This window comes from Nannospalax galili, unplaced genomic scaffold (assembly GCF_000622305.1).
Source record: "Nannospalax galili isolate Female #2095 unplaced genomic scaffold, S.galili_v1.0 scaffold751, whole genome shotgun sequence".
Classification (NCBI taxonomy): domain Eukaryota; kingdom Metazoa; phylum Chordata; class Mammalia; order Rodentia; family Spalacidae; genus Nannospalax; species Nannospalax galili.
The window spans coordinates 231807-247295 of NW_008331125.1; the positions used below are offsets into that span (position 1 = coordinate 231807).

The window sequence follows — 15489 nt, forward strand, 5'->3', positions numbered from 1 at the left end:
ATAGCTGGCCATTAGGAGAGGTGGGAAGTCCATTCTTGAGAATGTGTCCTTCCAGGACTAGAAACTGCAAATGACAGAAATGTCCCTGTCCCTAGCATAAAGTCCAACACAGAGGGAAAGCCACTGCCTTGCACAACCTGGGACCTCGTAGGAGGGGCATGTGGGGAATGCAGCCACTCGGAGAAGGATGAAGCTGCTGTCCAACACTGGGAAGTCCTCCATCCTCCAATCTGTTCCATCAGCCAACCACCAGAGGAATGTGGAGGCTCACTGTTGAGGACCACAGTTCCTGGCTTACTCGAGGGGACCACAACTCCACTTCACATACGGGGCAGGGCACAGCTCCAGGTTCATAGAAAGGGACCACAGCTCCAGCTGGTCGAACTCGCTTTTTATGCTGTTCTATGAAGGTGCATTATTTACGCTGAGATGTGCTGTTTATTGACATTAGTAATACTATTGTCTAATACTTATATTACCATTGTTGGCAAAGATTTGAGGCATTTTGCTATTTAAGTTTTTTCATGTTTGTTCAAAATAATATATTGTAACTTTGGTCATTCATTTCTGCAAGCATTAAATTAATTGCTAGATACATATAAATGCATTTTGATGCTCACTAAGGTTATTTTAATCATAAATCATTATATATTGTCATTTGAACTATCTTTTGTAGTGAAAACTGAATGAAATGCATATATATCTGTATGTATTGGTGTTCTTATGTGGAAAACATATCAGTACAGACTCTCAGGTTATTACTTTTTAAGAATTTCAATTAAATTATTTCCTGTTTTAGCACCTTTTGTGTTGACATTTATACTGACTTTTTCACATACTCTCTCGCTTTATAACTCTGATGACCAGTTGTAATAAAGGGTAAGCAGGTTTAAGGGTGCAAACTGTGACCATCAAACTGAGGAAATCTAAATGACCCAAGCAGCAATGAAACCTTATTAACACCAGCACACACAAGAATTCTGACAACTGCAGTTGTTAGGGAACTAGAAAATGATGGGAGTTTATGAATCTTATATTAGTTAAGATTTACCTTTATTTTTCAAAAAGCAATAGTTATTTTCCAAAGATATTCTTTCTTAAGTTGTTCTTTAGCAAGGTCAATAATTTTTTATTTGATATCAACTATTTATGTGCTTGTAAATACATTGTGCCATCTCATTTAAGAATTCTTAATTGAACATACAGTCATATAGCATGTTCCAAAAAGAAAAAATGACCCCCACCCTCAAAAATAAGAAAGAAAGAAAAACCCACCACAATATCACCATCAGAATAAGAAAAGGCTAGTTCACGGAAATACAAGAAATGTTGGTTTAACAATAATTGTTATAAGTAATCCTTTGAAAAAAAATGACTCAAATAGGACAGTGCTCACTGTTGCTTCACTTTCCCACATGATGGCCTATGTTGAACCCAACAGCTTCAAGACTAATACTTTTACTTTTTTTTTTTTTGATATTTGTGTGTGAATGTGTATGTGTGTGTAGGGGGTGCCTTTCTTTTAGTGGATATTAGAAGTAACATTCATTGAAATATTTTTTCAGACAAGGTCTCCATGTAGCCCCTGCTGGCCTGGAACTCACTATGTAGACCAGGCTGGCCTCAGTTTCACAGAGCTCACAGAGCCACCTACCTCTGCTGCCTCAATTCTGGGATTAAAGGTGTGCATCACCATGCCTTGCTCATTGAATATTTTTAATTGGAAAAAAAATTCATTTTGCTCCAACTCCTCCCTCTTTTCAATGTCTTCTTTTTCAGGTCCTAAGACCTTTAAGTGAAATGGAAAGGCAGCACCAGGGTATCATGAGTATTTATAACAACTCTGAGGCCAAAATCCACCCCCTCTAACTTCTTCCCATCCTTTATAAAACAGTAGGAAAAGCAAGTATCAATACATCTAACAGTCATCTCAACTCTGTCACAATGTAGATTTATTTTAATATTTATATGAGGAAGTACAGAGAAGCATGATTTCCAGAGCTTTCTAGGTTAAAAATATGGATTGAATAGTGTTGACTGCTCCCAATTAGTGTGACAGAGAAATTATACCTAGCACAGAAGAACCCTGCTTATTGCACTCAGTAAATATTCATTAAATTGAACTGAAATAACTTGCTAATTCCTAAAATTTGAGTGACACAGTAACAGAACTTCTCAATAAAATATCCATCTTTCTTTTTCTTCAACTTCTTCTAAGTAATTTTTCTTCTCTCTGTGTGTATTCTGGCATCTGCTTTCTTATAACAGATGGCATTTTTCATTGTGCACAAAAATTACTTTCTAAATACTGAGTTAAAATACTATACTAATTCTCAGGGCATAATATTCATTTGGAAGTAGAGGTTTCACATGTAAAAGTTCCCAAGGGGAAATACCTTGAATAACAAACATTTCACTAAAAAAAAAAAAAAAAAAAATCAGCAAATTTGCTTTATTAGTAAAAACACTAAAGCATTGAAAGGGAAGAAGAAAACTATGTTGAATGTATGAATGATTTTTCATCTATTAAAAAAAACAAACTAAAATTGTTGCATCACTATCAGGACTAATTTCAGAAGATTAAAAAAGTGCAAAAGTCTCCCATCTTTCATTTTTTTTCTATTTTGAATCACTCATTTTGTTTTTATAAAGTGTCATTTTAAAAAACCATTTGGGATTCCCTTTTTGTTAACTAAAAAGTTGCTTGTATATTTTTATGAACCCACTAAACTTAAACAGATCTCTTTAGAAAAATAATGTGGATATATTTTGCTTTCTACAGCCTGAAGAATGTTAAAATAGAAATGCTTTCTTGAATTCCCTTTTCTGGCTCAAGTTACTAGGTGGTCCCAAGTTACCAGAAGTAAAATTTATAAATCTAACCCCTAGTCTAGACATTTTCCAGCACTGACTGCAGTTCAAAAAATATTAATGTCTAGCCGGCAAAGTGAAATTCCCCCCAGTGATTTTGCAAATGGCTAGAAAGTTAACCTTTTGCCAACTGCTCCTTCTGTGCATGGAGGTTATTAAAAAGAATCCAGGCATTTATAAGTATGGGCTTTTAAAGGCTGAAACACCTTGGCTTGACCCTTTGTGTCTCTTTCTGTTTATTCAGGCTTAGCCTCTGTGGCTGGAATGTGTGAGCCTGAAAGGAGCTGCAGCATTAATGAAGACATTGGCCTGGGTTCAGCTTTTACCATTGCACATGAGATTGGTCACAAGTGAGTGAATTTAAGAAAATCAAAATAAATTTTAGAACTGCACTCTTTGAGCCACTTGTAACTACCGTGCGGAAAGCCTGTGCTCAACTATTTTTTGCAGCCTTTTTTGCCAGCTTTCAATAGAGAATGTTATCATTTAGGGTGTTGGGATAAATCGTCATAAAAATTGGAGACGTGTTAAATAGGCTTTGTGATTCAGTGACTTCAGTGGTAAATACACAACACTTAAATATGCATTTGAAATGAGTGAGTTTTAGCTGTCTTCCCAACACTCAGTTCCTCAGTCAAGTTCTTTAAGGAACCTCTCTTTTCCCCAAGTGAAAATTCATGTTTGTTTTGTTTTGATTTTGGCTTTTTTTTTTTTTTTTTTTTTTTTTTTTTTTGAGACAGAATCTCACTCTGTAGCCCAGGCTTTCCTAGACCTAGACTAGGCTGTCCTCAAACTCATGGTGATCCTTCTACCTCAGGCTCATAAGTGTTGGAGTGAAAAGCATGAGCCATCATTTTTCTGGCTAGATATATATGTTAAATTGTCAACACTGCACCCTTTGATTTTACTCTCCACAAGGCTGTGAATGTACCTTTTCTAGATGTGAAGTTTACACACTGTTGCTATATAACTTGCACTTCTAGCTGCTGTCCTGTCATTAAGGAAAATATTGTTGCGTGAGAGATAATCCTCAGTTTTTTTAGGAACAACTGAAGTTTTTAATATTTCAAATAAACCTGTGCCAAATACAAACACAATCCTATGGCTTTTTCCCAACCCCCAAATGACAATAAACCCTTGTTTCAAACTACAGGCAAAAGTAAAAGTTTATGTATGTAAAAAGAGAGGTTTGACAATATTCCCCTATATTTCAGACATTTTTATTCTTACAAATAAAAAATAATTGTCCTTAGTCAATTTTTATTGTAATTCTTTCTAATGCTATCATACAGGTAAAAACTAAACAAAAGACTCTTCAGTTTATTAAAAGGTTTAGGTTTTGAACGGGAAACCACTTTTCTTCTCAAACACAAGCTGTTGACATTTAGCGAATGGATAGTTATATCTACTAACAAGAATGTTTTTAAAAATTGAAAAATAACCAAGCATTATTAGTTGAAATAGCAATATATTTGTGGGAACTCCTAATATCTGTATGCTTTAAGTTTTACAATCTACTTTTTTTTTAAAAAAAGGGAAAGTAGATGGGGAAAAAAAATAACAAATAAAAATGAATGTTTTTGCTCCAGAGGAAATTCCTGAGGAAAAACAAAGTAGTTTAGCTCCTCCTCCTTCTCTTTCTCCTTCTCCTCTGCCTCTTCTTCTTCCTCCTCCTCCTCTTCCTTTATTAAGTCCCATTAAAATTACATTAGTTTGTTGTCTTATTTAAAATATTTTTTAATGAAATTCTAGTTGATTTGTGTGTAAATTCAAGTAATTAGCAAATATCAAACCTGCTTTTATTCAGACACAGAAAAGTCACTTTTACACTTTTAATGAGGTCGTTAAATATTGGCATTCTAGCTTCCATTGTTTCCATGACCAAAAGGGAACAGAAGGAAAAATCCCTCTTAACCAGGCAGTTCATCTTTAGCTCACTAAGAAATCTGGCTCATTAATGACTGTCATAATCTTATACAGTCATACTAAATTTAATAGGTTTTTCTAGATTCAATTGTATTGAAAGTTTCAGACAAATACTATATAATGGATGAGCAATGTGTATATGAAACACTATTATCTCACATGGTCACTATTTAGTCAGTGTTGGCATCTACACTTGGAGTCTTATTCCTTTCTATATTTAAATAGCTTAGGTGAGGGGTTCTCTCTCTTTGTATCATTTATTAAGATTTTAACTATCTCTCTTGCCTCCTTGGTTTTGTTTGTATGTTTGGCCTGAGTGTGAACACTTTGAATGCTTCCTAAAATGAATGGTTTATAGTTTACATAGAATAATTACGAGAAAGTAGAATGTACCCACAGGTTTGTACCTTGGAGTACCTTTTTTTTTTAACTGTTGATTTTTATTCGAAAGTGTGTTTAAAACAGTGTGGGTAAATCTCAGAAAACTCTTTAGGGTGAGAACTAGAAGAATACTTCACTTCAAAGGTGTTATTGATAGAAAACACAAACAAAATGAACAAACCACCCTGTTTTCTCACATCCAGTTGCTAATTATATTGCTGTCCCCCACTCTATCCTTTCAATATGTATTTAACCCATTATTATTTCAGTTTGTCAAATTATTACATAGTCAGTCAAGAAAGGTCTGTTTCATGAAATTCCCTTTACTTACTTTTAATATCTTAGAGCTTATCTTTGAGGAACTCAGCAGATCTACTCTGAATAACTCATGCTATCATTAAAATACAGGAATATGGTCTGGAGAGGTAGCCTAGTGGTAGAGCACTTGCCTAGCATGTACAAGGCCATTGGTTCAATGTATGATCTCTAGCACTGTGCAAAACCTCAACTCAACTCAGATCAGTCTAACAGACAACAAACTAGTGAGAACTCTTCTTCCTGAAACAATCAACAGCCATAGAAGATGTATGGACTTTATTTTCCAGATCAAGAATGCTGCCTATTTTGTGATTTAAAAAAAAAATCATTTAATGTAATGGATTTTAAATGATAGGGAGATACATGTAGATTCTTTTTTTAAATTGTTAATTATTTATTTAATAACCACATAATTAGAAGAAGTGTTTCATGACAACAGCATTGACATATTCAATAAAAATTTCCCTAGCTAAGATGCATCTGTTTCAAAATTGACTATAAATTTTTAGGTTTACAGTTGAATTAATACAGTTATATAAATAAATATTGTGCTCAGTATAAACCTTTTAAGACATAAAATTAAATGAGGTTTTAACCTTTAAAAGAGATATCCTCTTCATTATTAAAATACAGTTTCATACAGAAAAAAATCATTTTTAATGCAGTTGACACTAAGATGTTTGCACATATGTTTCTAATCTCTATATATTTGATTATTACTAGTCACAGTTGGATACTTTCTGAGCTCCTTGGCATCTGAGCATGGATATAAAGTCATTAGGTAGATTTCAGTGGTAATGTTTTTCTCACCTACTAATTATTAAGGAGCAAATTTTTATGCTGTGAAGAATTTTTTTTTAATTTTTTTAAGATTTAATAACCACATGATTAGAAGAAGCATTTCATTACAGCATTGACATACTCAGTAACACACTCCAGAGCAAGGATACATCTGTTTCAAAAGTGGCTGTAAATTTTTAGGTTCACAGTTGAATTAATACAATTATACAATATTGAACTCAGTATAACCCCCATAACATATAAAATTGGAAAAGTTTTTACCCTTTAAAGAAGATCTCCATTTCAAGATATGCTGTTTCCTACATTTTTAATATTATTTTTTATTTTTAGAAGAAGCATATCATTACAGCTTTTAACATGCCCAATAACAATTTCCAGAGCAAAGACACAGCTCCTTCAAAAGTGGCTATAAAATTTCTAGGTTCGCTGTTGAATCAATGCAGTTGTACAATACTGAACTCAGTATAAGCCCTGTAAGACATAAAATTGAATGAGTTTTTTTACCCTCAAAAAAGATTTCCATTTCATTCTAGAATATACTGTTTCTTACAGAAAGACTCATTGCTTTTGCTACTAACACTGAGATGTTGGCTCACGCATCTCTAATCTGTATGTATCTAATTATTATTAGTCATAATCGTTTGCACTTGGATCATTGGTGCCTGTGTATGTCTATAAAGTCATCGGGTAGATTTCAATGGTAATGTTCATCACTGCTATTAATTGACATGATGTAAACTTTTATGCTTCCTCCTCAAAAATAATACATTTTAAAAAATTTGTTGATTTTTTTCTGTGTGTGTATATCACACAGAAAACCCCAAACCATATTATTCAACTATACACCCACTTCCCAGATGACACCCTCCCATAGCCTCCCTCCCACCACTAGAGCCCTTATACTCTGTTAACCCTGCTACTGTCCGCTGTGTTGTCGGCACCCCCAGCCATTACCCACTATTGTCCATCTGGTGAATCTAGTCAACCTACCTAGAGGTCTTTGTTTTAGGAAGATCAGCTGTTCCTCATCTAGCAGCAATCAGTTGTCAATATTCCTTTAGATAAGACTGGGGTCTGCTGTTTATTTTCCCAGTTCTATTCTGGGTTACTATCTGGGAATCCCTTGGGCCACCCTGACCAATAAACTCAAAAGAAGGTATGTCTTATCTGGCATTGTTGCTTGTTATGTAGCCTTTTAGTTATGTGGACTCTTAAAAAATTATATTGGCCCCTTTAATCTTTGGTTATACTTTCCTTTTGGGTGTTTAAGTCCATACAGTTGGCCCAGATAAACCAATTTCTTTTTACCCTTAAGGTCGTTTGAGGATCTGTTCCTCAGGGGTCACATGGGCTTGGGAGGCACCCCTGGCTCCTTTCTTTTAACAGTTCCACCTATGTGAAGATAAGTCAAATGTCCTGCTCGACCATGGCTGGCATGGGTTGGAAACATGGAGGAAACGTTACGTCTGTGTTGACCCTCCTCTTTGTAGACTGGACAATGGTTCATATCTATCTCATGGGTCTCCACAGCCTCCTTGATGAAGAGGACAGGAGACCCACCACAATTACAGGATATTTTGGGAGATGCTCATAGTCCCCTGGAACTAGTGGACCTAGGAGGGCAAGGAGCAAAAACTGTCCTTTATGTCCCTCTGACCAAATTAGTATAGGCCTGAAAGTATGTCTGTTAAACATCCAAGAAGGTTAGTTCTACCAGTCTGGTACTTTTAATTACTGTGTGCTATGGAGATAAATCGTGGGCAAAGACCAATTGTTCTTAGATAAACCTTACCTAAGAATATATTTCTTGATCTGCTATGTATAATTTGTCAGTAGGTTGTTGAACTAACATGGTTCCCTCTGGTTTTTAAAACTAGCTAGACATTATTAATCTCTCGCATTGTCTAACCACTCCATCATGATTTCCCCAATTAAGGTGCCCCCATTTCCCCCTTTCTCCCTTAATAATACCCTTCTCCTATGGTCCTACCTCTCTTGAGCTCCTTCTTTCCCTTTATCCCCTAGGTTCCTTGTATATCCTTCCTTCCCCGCTCCCTTAAACTAACCCAATTTTGATCCATGTCTCCCTTATTAAGGCCTGTTTCCTACTGTTCTTCTCTTTCAGGTTCTTTCTTTTCCTTTACCTCCCAGGTTCCTTTGCAATATTCTGGTTCCTGTAGTTATGTCTGGATACATACTCACTTATCAGGGTTTCTAGGATCCACATATGATGGAGAACATACATCATTTGCTTTTCTGAGTCTATGTCACTTCACTTAGTATATAAGAATTCTAGTTCCAGCCATTTACTTGCAAATTTCATGATTTCATCTTTCTTTACTGCTGAGTAAAACTCCATCGTATATATGAACCACATTTTCATTATCCACTCATCAATTGAGGGACACTTAGGTTACCTCCATCTCTTAGCTATTGTGAAAAGAGCAGCAACAAACATGGATGTACAAGTGTCTCTGCAACAGGACGAGTTCTTTGGGTATATGCCAAGGAGTGGTATAACTGGGTCAAATGGTAGGTTCATTTGTAGTTTTTTAAGAGTTCTCCACACTGCTTTCCATAGGGCCTGAACCAGTTTGCACCCGCACCAGCAGTGGATGAGTGTTCCCCTTTCCCCACATCCTCATAGCCATCTTAACTTCTTCTTTTGAGAACTCTGTGCAGCTCCTTAGCCCATCTTTTAATTGTGTTATTTCTTGTCTTGATTCTCTGTTTTTTTAGTTCGTTATATATTCTGGATATTAAAACTCTGTGATATGTGTCACAGGTAAAGATTTTTTTCCCATTCTGTGAGTTTTCTGTTCATTTCCCTGGTTGCCTCCTTCGATGTACAGAAACTTTTTAATTTAATGAGGTCCCATTTGTTTATTCTTGACCTTGTTTCCTGAGCAATTGATGGCCGGTTTAGAAAACCATTTCCTTCACCTATATCTTGTAGGATTTTCCCAATGTTTTCTTCTAACAGTTTTAGAGTTTCAGGCTTTATATTGAGGTCTTTGATCCATTTGGAGTTGACTTTTGTGTAAGGTGAAAGATAGGGGTTTAGTTTCATTCTTCTACAGGTGCAGATCCAGTTTGCCAGCACCATTTGCTGAACATGCTGTCTTTCCTCCAGTGAATGTTCTTGGCCCCTTTGTCAAATGTCAGGTGGCTGAAATTTCATGTACTCATATTTGGGTCTTCAATTTTGTTCCATTGGTCTATGGGTCTATTTTTGTGGCAGTACAATGTTGTTTTTATGATTATGGCTCTGTAATACAGCTTAGAATCTGGTATAGTAAACCCCCCGGTATTGATCTTAGTGCTCATGGTTGCTTAGGCTATCTGAGGTCTTTTGTGCTTCCATATGAATCTTAGGATGTTTTTTTCCAATTAATGTGAAAAATGTCATGGGGATTTTGATTGACACTGCATTGAATCTATAAATGGCTTTTGGTAGGATGGACATTTTCATAATATTAATTCTTCCAATCCATGAGTTTGGGAGGTCCTTCCATCTTCTGATGTCTTCCTCAATCTCTTTCTTTAAACATTTAAAATTTTCATTGTAGAGCTCTTTAATGTCTTTGGTCAGGTTTATTCTGAAATATTTTTAGCAGCTATTGTGAAGGGGGTGTTTCCATGTGCTCTTTCTCTGATTGCTTGTTATTGGTATATAGAAAGGCTACAGACTTTTGTAGGTTAATTTTGTAACCTGCCACTTTAATGAATTTGTTAATAATTTCTAGGAGTTTTCTGGTGGAACTTTTGGCATCTCTTAGATTTAGTATTGAATCATCTACAAAAAGGGATAATTTGATCTCTTTTTTTCCAATTACTACTCAATTAATTTCCTGCTCTTGTCTTATTGCTCTTGCAAGAGTTTCAAGCACTATGTTAAAGAGAAGTGGAGATAGTGGACAACCTTGCCTGGTTCCTGATTTCAATGGGAATGCTTCCAGTTTTTCTCCATTTAGAATAATGTTGTCTCTGGGTTTGTTATATATGGCTTTAATTATGTTGAGATAGATTCCCCCCAGTCCAGTTCCCTCTAGGACTTTGAATGTAAATGCATGTTGAATTTGTTCAAAGGCCTTCTCTGCATCTATTGAGATCGCCATGTGGTTCTTGTCTTTGAGCCCATTTATATGACTTATGATGTTTTTTGACTTATGCATAAAGAACCATCCCTGTATCTCTGCGATAAAGCCGACTTGATCATGGTAGATAATCTTTTTGATGTTTGTCTGTATGCGGTTTGCAAGTATCTTATTGAGAATTTTTGCATCTATGTTCATTAAGGATATGGGTCTATAGTTTTCTTTTTCAGTTGTATGTTTACCTGGCTTTGGTATTAGAGTGATGCTGGCTTCATAGAAGGAATTTAGAAATTCTCCCTCCATTTCTATCTTTTTTACTAAATTAAGTAGTGTTGGATGTAGATCTTCTTTAAATGTCTAATAGAATTCTGCTGTAAATCCATCTGGTCCTAGGCTTTTTTTAATCAGGAGGTTTTGTATTACTGTTTCAATTTCTTTTTGTGTTATGGGTCTGTTTAAGCTGTTAATCTCTTCTTGGTTTAGTTTTGGTGGTTTTCATGCCTTTACATATCTACCCATTTCTTTTAGGTTTTCATGTTTAGTAGCATATAGGTTTTTAAAGTATTCCCTTAAAATGTTCTGTATCTTTCTGGTGTCTATTGTGATGTTTCCCCTTTCATCTCTGATTTTGTTGATTTGGAGGTGCTCTTTCTTTCTTTTGCTTAACTGGGCTAACGGCCTGTCAATCTTGTTTATGTTTTCAAAGAACCAGCTCTTGAATTCTTTGATTCTTTGTATTGTTTTCTTTCTTTCAATTTCATTAATTTCTGCCCTGATTTTTGTTATTTCTTCTTGTCTGCTGGGTTTGGGTTTCAGTTGGTGTTGCTTTTCAAGTGTGTTGAGTTGCAATGTTACGTCATTTGTTTGTGTTTTTTCCGTTTTGATGTAGGCACTTCGAGCTATAAACTTCCCTCTAAGGACCGCTTTCAGCATGTCCCACAGGTTTTGTCATGTTGTATTGTCCCTTTCATTTAATTCCAGGAATACTTTTATTTCTTTCTTCATTTCTCTTTTGACCTATTCATCATTCAGGAGTGTGTTCTTTAATCTCTTTGTGTTCATGTGGTGACTATGGCTTCTTCCACTGTTGACTGTAAGCTTTATTGCGTTGTGGTCTGATAGAATACATGGAATTATTTAAATGTTTTTGTATTTGTTGAGGTTTGTTTTTTTCCCCCAGTATGTGGTCAGTTTTGGAGAAAGTTCCATGGGGTGCTGAGTAGAAAGTATGTCCTTTGGTGCTTGGGTGGAATACTCGTTAGATGTCTGTTAAGTCCATTTGATATATGGTATTGTTTAATTCAGATGTCTCTCTGTTAACTCTCTGCCCTGTTGATCTATCTAATGGAGAAAATGGGGCATTTAAGTCCCCTACTATTGATTAGTTGGGATTAATCTGGGTCTTAAAGTCCTGTAGTATTGTTTTTATGAAGTTGGGTGCACCAGAGTTTGGTGAATATATATTCATGATTGTAATCTCTTCTTGGTTTACTGTTCCTTTGATCGGAATGAAATGGCCATTTTTATGTCTTCTGATTAGTTTTATTTTAAAATCTATTTTGTCAGATATTAGAATTGCAACACCTCCTTTTTTCTTACTGCGATTCGCTTGGTATATTTTTTTCCATCCTTTCACATTAAGATAGTGCCTGTCCTTGAAAGTGAGATGATTTTCTTGCAGACAACAAAAAGATGGGTTTTGTTTCTTAATCCATTCACCTAGTCTTGTCTTTTGACTGGGGAGTTCAATCCATTAGTATTTAAAGTTATTAATGAAAGATGTGTATTGAATCCTGTCATTTTTATTTCTGTTTACATTCTTGATATAGCTGTATCTTTTCACAGTGGTACCTTCATTAAAATTCTTTCAGCAACCCCTTGGGTATAGTCATTCCTGTCTTCAGTTCTTTGTATTACTTCTAGAACTCTCTGAAGGCCTGGTTTTGTGGACATGAGTTCCTTCATCCTATTTATGTCATGGAAGATTTTTCTTTCCCCTTTGACTATAATAAACATTTTGGCTAGGCGTAGTAATCTGGGTTAGCATCTGTGGTCATTTAAACCTGGGAATACTTTGGTCCAGGCTCTTCTGGCTTTCATAGTTTGCACTGAAAAGTCAGCTGTGATCCTAATGGGTTGTGTGATTTGCTGTTTTTGTTTTGCAGCTTTCAGTATTGTCTCTTTGTTCTGTAAGCTTAGTGTTTTTACTATGATGTACCGTGGAGAGTTTCTTTTCTGGTCCTGTCTGTTTGGTGTTCTATATGTTTCTTGTATTTGTATGGGCATGTCTTTCTTTAATTTTGGGAAATATTCTTCTATGATTCTGTTGAAGATCTGGTCCACGCCGTTATCTTTGGATTCTTATCCTTCCTGTATGTCTATGGTTTGTAAGTTTGGTCTTTTTTATGGTGTCACACAATTCCTACATATTCCATTCTTGTGCTTTTTAAAATTTTTCATAATCTTTGCTTCAGTGGTCTAGTTTGTCCACTTTATCTTCCAGTCTTGATATTCTGTTTTCCATTTCATTCATCCTGTTGGTGAGGCTTTCTCCTGTCGTTTCTAATTGGGTTACTGAGTGTTTCTCTTCCTTCTTCATTTCTGCCTGAGTAGTCTTCAATATTTCTAGTTCTTTTCTGAATTCATTCAGAAGTTTATCCCTGTCTTCCCTCAGTTCTTTGATTTCTTTGTGTGTTCTTTAATTTCACTGAATTCTTTTATCATGTTTATAATTATTCTTTTGAGTTCCATGTTCTGCATTACTTCTAGGGGGCTTGCATTGTATTCCTCTAGAGGACTATTGGTATTTGGTGGGGATATTTTATTTTGGTTCTTCATGGTATTATTTTTTCTTTGTGATTTTGACATGTGAATTTCTTTTGTAGTTTCTGATTCTTGTGTGAGACTCAGGACTTCAAGTTTAGGTCTGCTTCTTTTTGTGAACTTTATGTGTCTTTGTGGTTTATTTTTGGGGCATGAAACGCTGGTTAGTCTAAGCTTCTGGTTCTCTCTTTTGATTTTATATTGGAGTGGCCAGATTGCTTTTGTCTTCAGGAGTTCCCACAGAGGCCCAAGTCAAATGAGGATCAGATGCTCTCAGACTTTCCTAAGGTCTGGATCCCTCCAGGAAAAATTTTGTCCTCAGGAATTTGGGGTTGGACTGACCTGGGAGCAAGGTCTTGGAAAGATGCTGGTCTCAGGCAGCTGGTGGCCATGACACTCAGAGATGCAAAGGGAGATGGGGGCCCGAAGAGGCCCCGAGGTCTCCTGGGGACGGCACTGAGGAACTGGGTTGCTCTGGTTTCAAAGGGTCAGGAAGCCAAAAGGTCAGCCCTGGCATCCAAGAAAGAGGCTGCAGCCAGGGAAGCAGAGGGAGATGAAGGTTGGATTAGGCCCAGAGGGCTCCGGGAGAGAGGCGGGTAGTGCAAGCCTAGGGAAGCATAGGGAAGTGAGGGCAAGACCAGGCCCCAAGGGCTCCTGGGGACAGTGAGAAGGAACTGGGTTGGTCTGTATGCAAAGGATCAGGAAGCAATAGTGGTTCCCTGGTTTCTAGGACTCCAAGACAAGGAATGGGACTTGACCCGGGCTAGGAGGAGAGAACCCCCCGGGGAGATGGGAGGGTGAATGAGGCTGGGGGAGTCAAGGCGCCCAGTGGCGATGCCAGAGAGAGGCTGGTGGGTCGTGGAGGCCCAGGGATGCAGAGGGAGGTCACATGTAGATTCTTTATAGTGAAGAATCCTTGACCTTTAGCTATTAAGAGCACAAGCTGCTGTATGACTAGAATGAATAAATTTCTTCCAAATTTGTTTAGAATGAATTTTGTGTATAATTTGTACTTCCCTAGGAATATAATGTCTATTTTAAATGGGTATGGATTAATTTTTTCTTTGGTTATGACTTAAACAACTTTGTTTTATGTGTGTGTGTGTGTGTGTGTGTGTGTGTGTATGTGTGTGCTCATATGTGTGTAGAAGACCAAAGCAACTTTGGGCATTGTTCTTCAGGTGCCAACCACCTTCCTTTTGAGACAGGGTTTCACTGGCCAAGAACTCACCAAGCTGGCCTGGCTGGCTGGCAATAAGCTCTAGATATCTGCTTCTCCAGTACTGGGAGACTGTGTGTCAAAATTGGGTTCTTGGAGACTGAACTCAGGTCCTCATGCTTACACATCAAGCACTTTACTAGTGTAGCCACTTTCCAAACTTTTGTTTTATTTATTTCTGTCCCTTTATAGAAAACTAGAAATTAGTTTCCTTGTCAAATAGAAAAGTGGCCTTTATGCTATATTTAAATGATATGTCTAGTTTTATTGTAGGTTGCAATCCAGAGGCACTTAATAAAACCTCAAAGGAAGTAATGTTCCTTGAAAGATTTGTGTAATTAATTGTGTGGTTTCCACAGGCTTTATAAAGTTGAAAAAATTATGACAAGAATTGAATCAGACATGGAATATATTAAGAATTCAACCACACATCTGATATATTAAGAAAGTTGCTCAATGTGTCCAGCTGTACAAAAATAGTAATAAAGAGGGTCTTGAAAGTATTCCTTTTTTAGGGATATATATTGAAGTAATGTGAAACTTAAAGTGACAAGATGTCTTAGATTTCCTTTTAAAATAAAGGATAGAAGATAAAGCAAAAGTAGCAAAACCTTTGAATTTCATATCCTAATGATGTTTGTTGGCAGTTCATCATACTGTTCTTTCTACTGTTGTGCATTACTGACTTTTTCATAAAAAAGGAATAAGCCATAAGGTAATAATTTTTAGGTGTAACATAACTCATTTCTTGTGATTGAGTGAATTTTGATTTTTTTTTTAGTTTATTTTTTCAATATTTTTTATTTTAATTTTATGTGTATGAATGTGTTGCCTGCACGTATGTAAGTGCATCCGTGTTGTACAATGCCTGCGGATGTCAGAAGAGGGTGTTGAATGCCCTGGAACTGGAGCTATGGATAGTTGTTAACTGCCATGTGGGTTTTGGGAACCAAATTCAGATCCTCTGCTAGAATATCTGGTGCTTCTAACTGCTGAGCCATCTCTCCAGACCCTAGAATTTATTTTGTAAAATTCATTGTATGTGTGTGTGTG

General features: G+C 36.3%; 1 protein-coding gene across 8 annotated transcripts in view; it reads left to right on the plus strand.

Moving 5' to 3' along the window:
- Adamts6 (ADAM metallopeptidase with thrombospondin type 1 motif 6) overlaps nucleotides 1-15489 on the plus strand; it is a 283297-nt gene that overhangs the window by 117081 nt on the left and 150727 nt on the right. For all 8 annotated transcript variants that reach the window (XR_003847524.1, XR_003847513.1, XR_003847512.1 and 5 more), the window contains one exon: nucleotides 3116-3221. Coding sequence is in view for 4 of the 8 variants with exons in the window: in XM_029557800.1 (XP_029413660.1) it covers nucleotides 3116-3221 (106 nt within the window). In the remaining 4 variants the exon portion in view is untranslated. The remainder of the gene's footprint in view (nucleotides 1-3115; nucleotides 3222-15489) is intronic.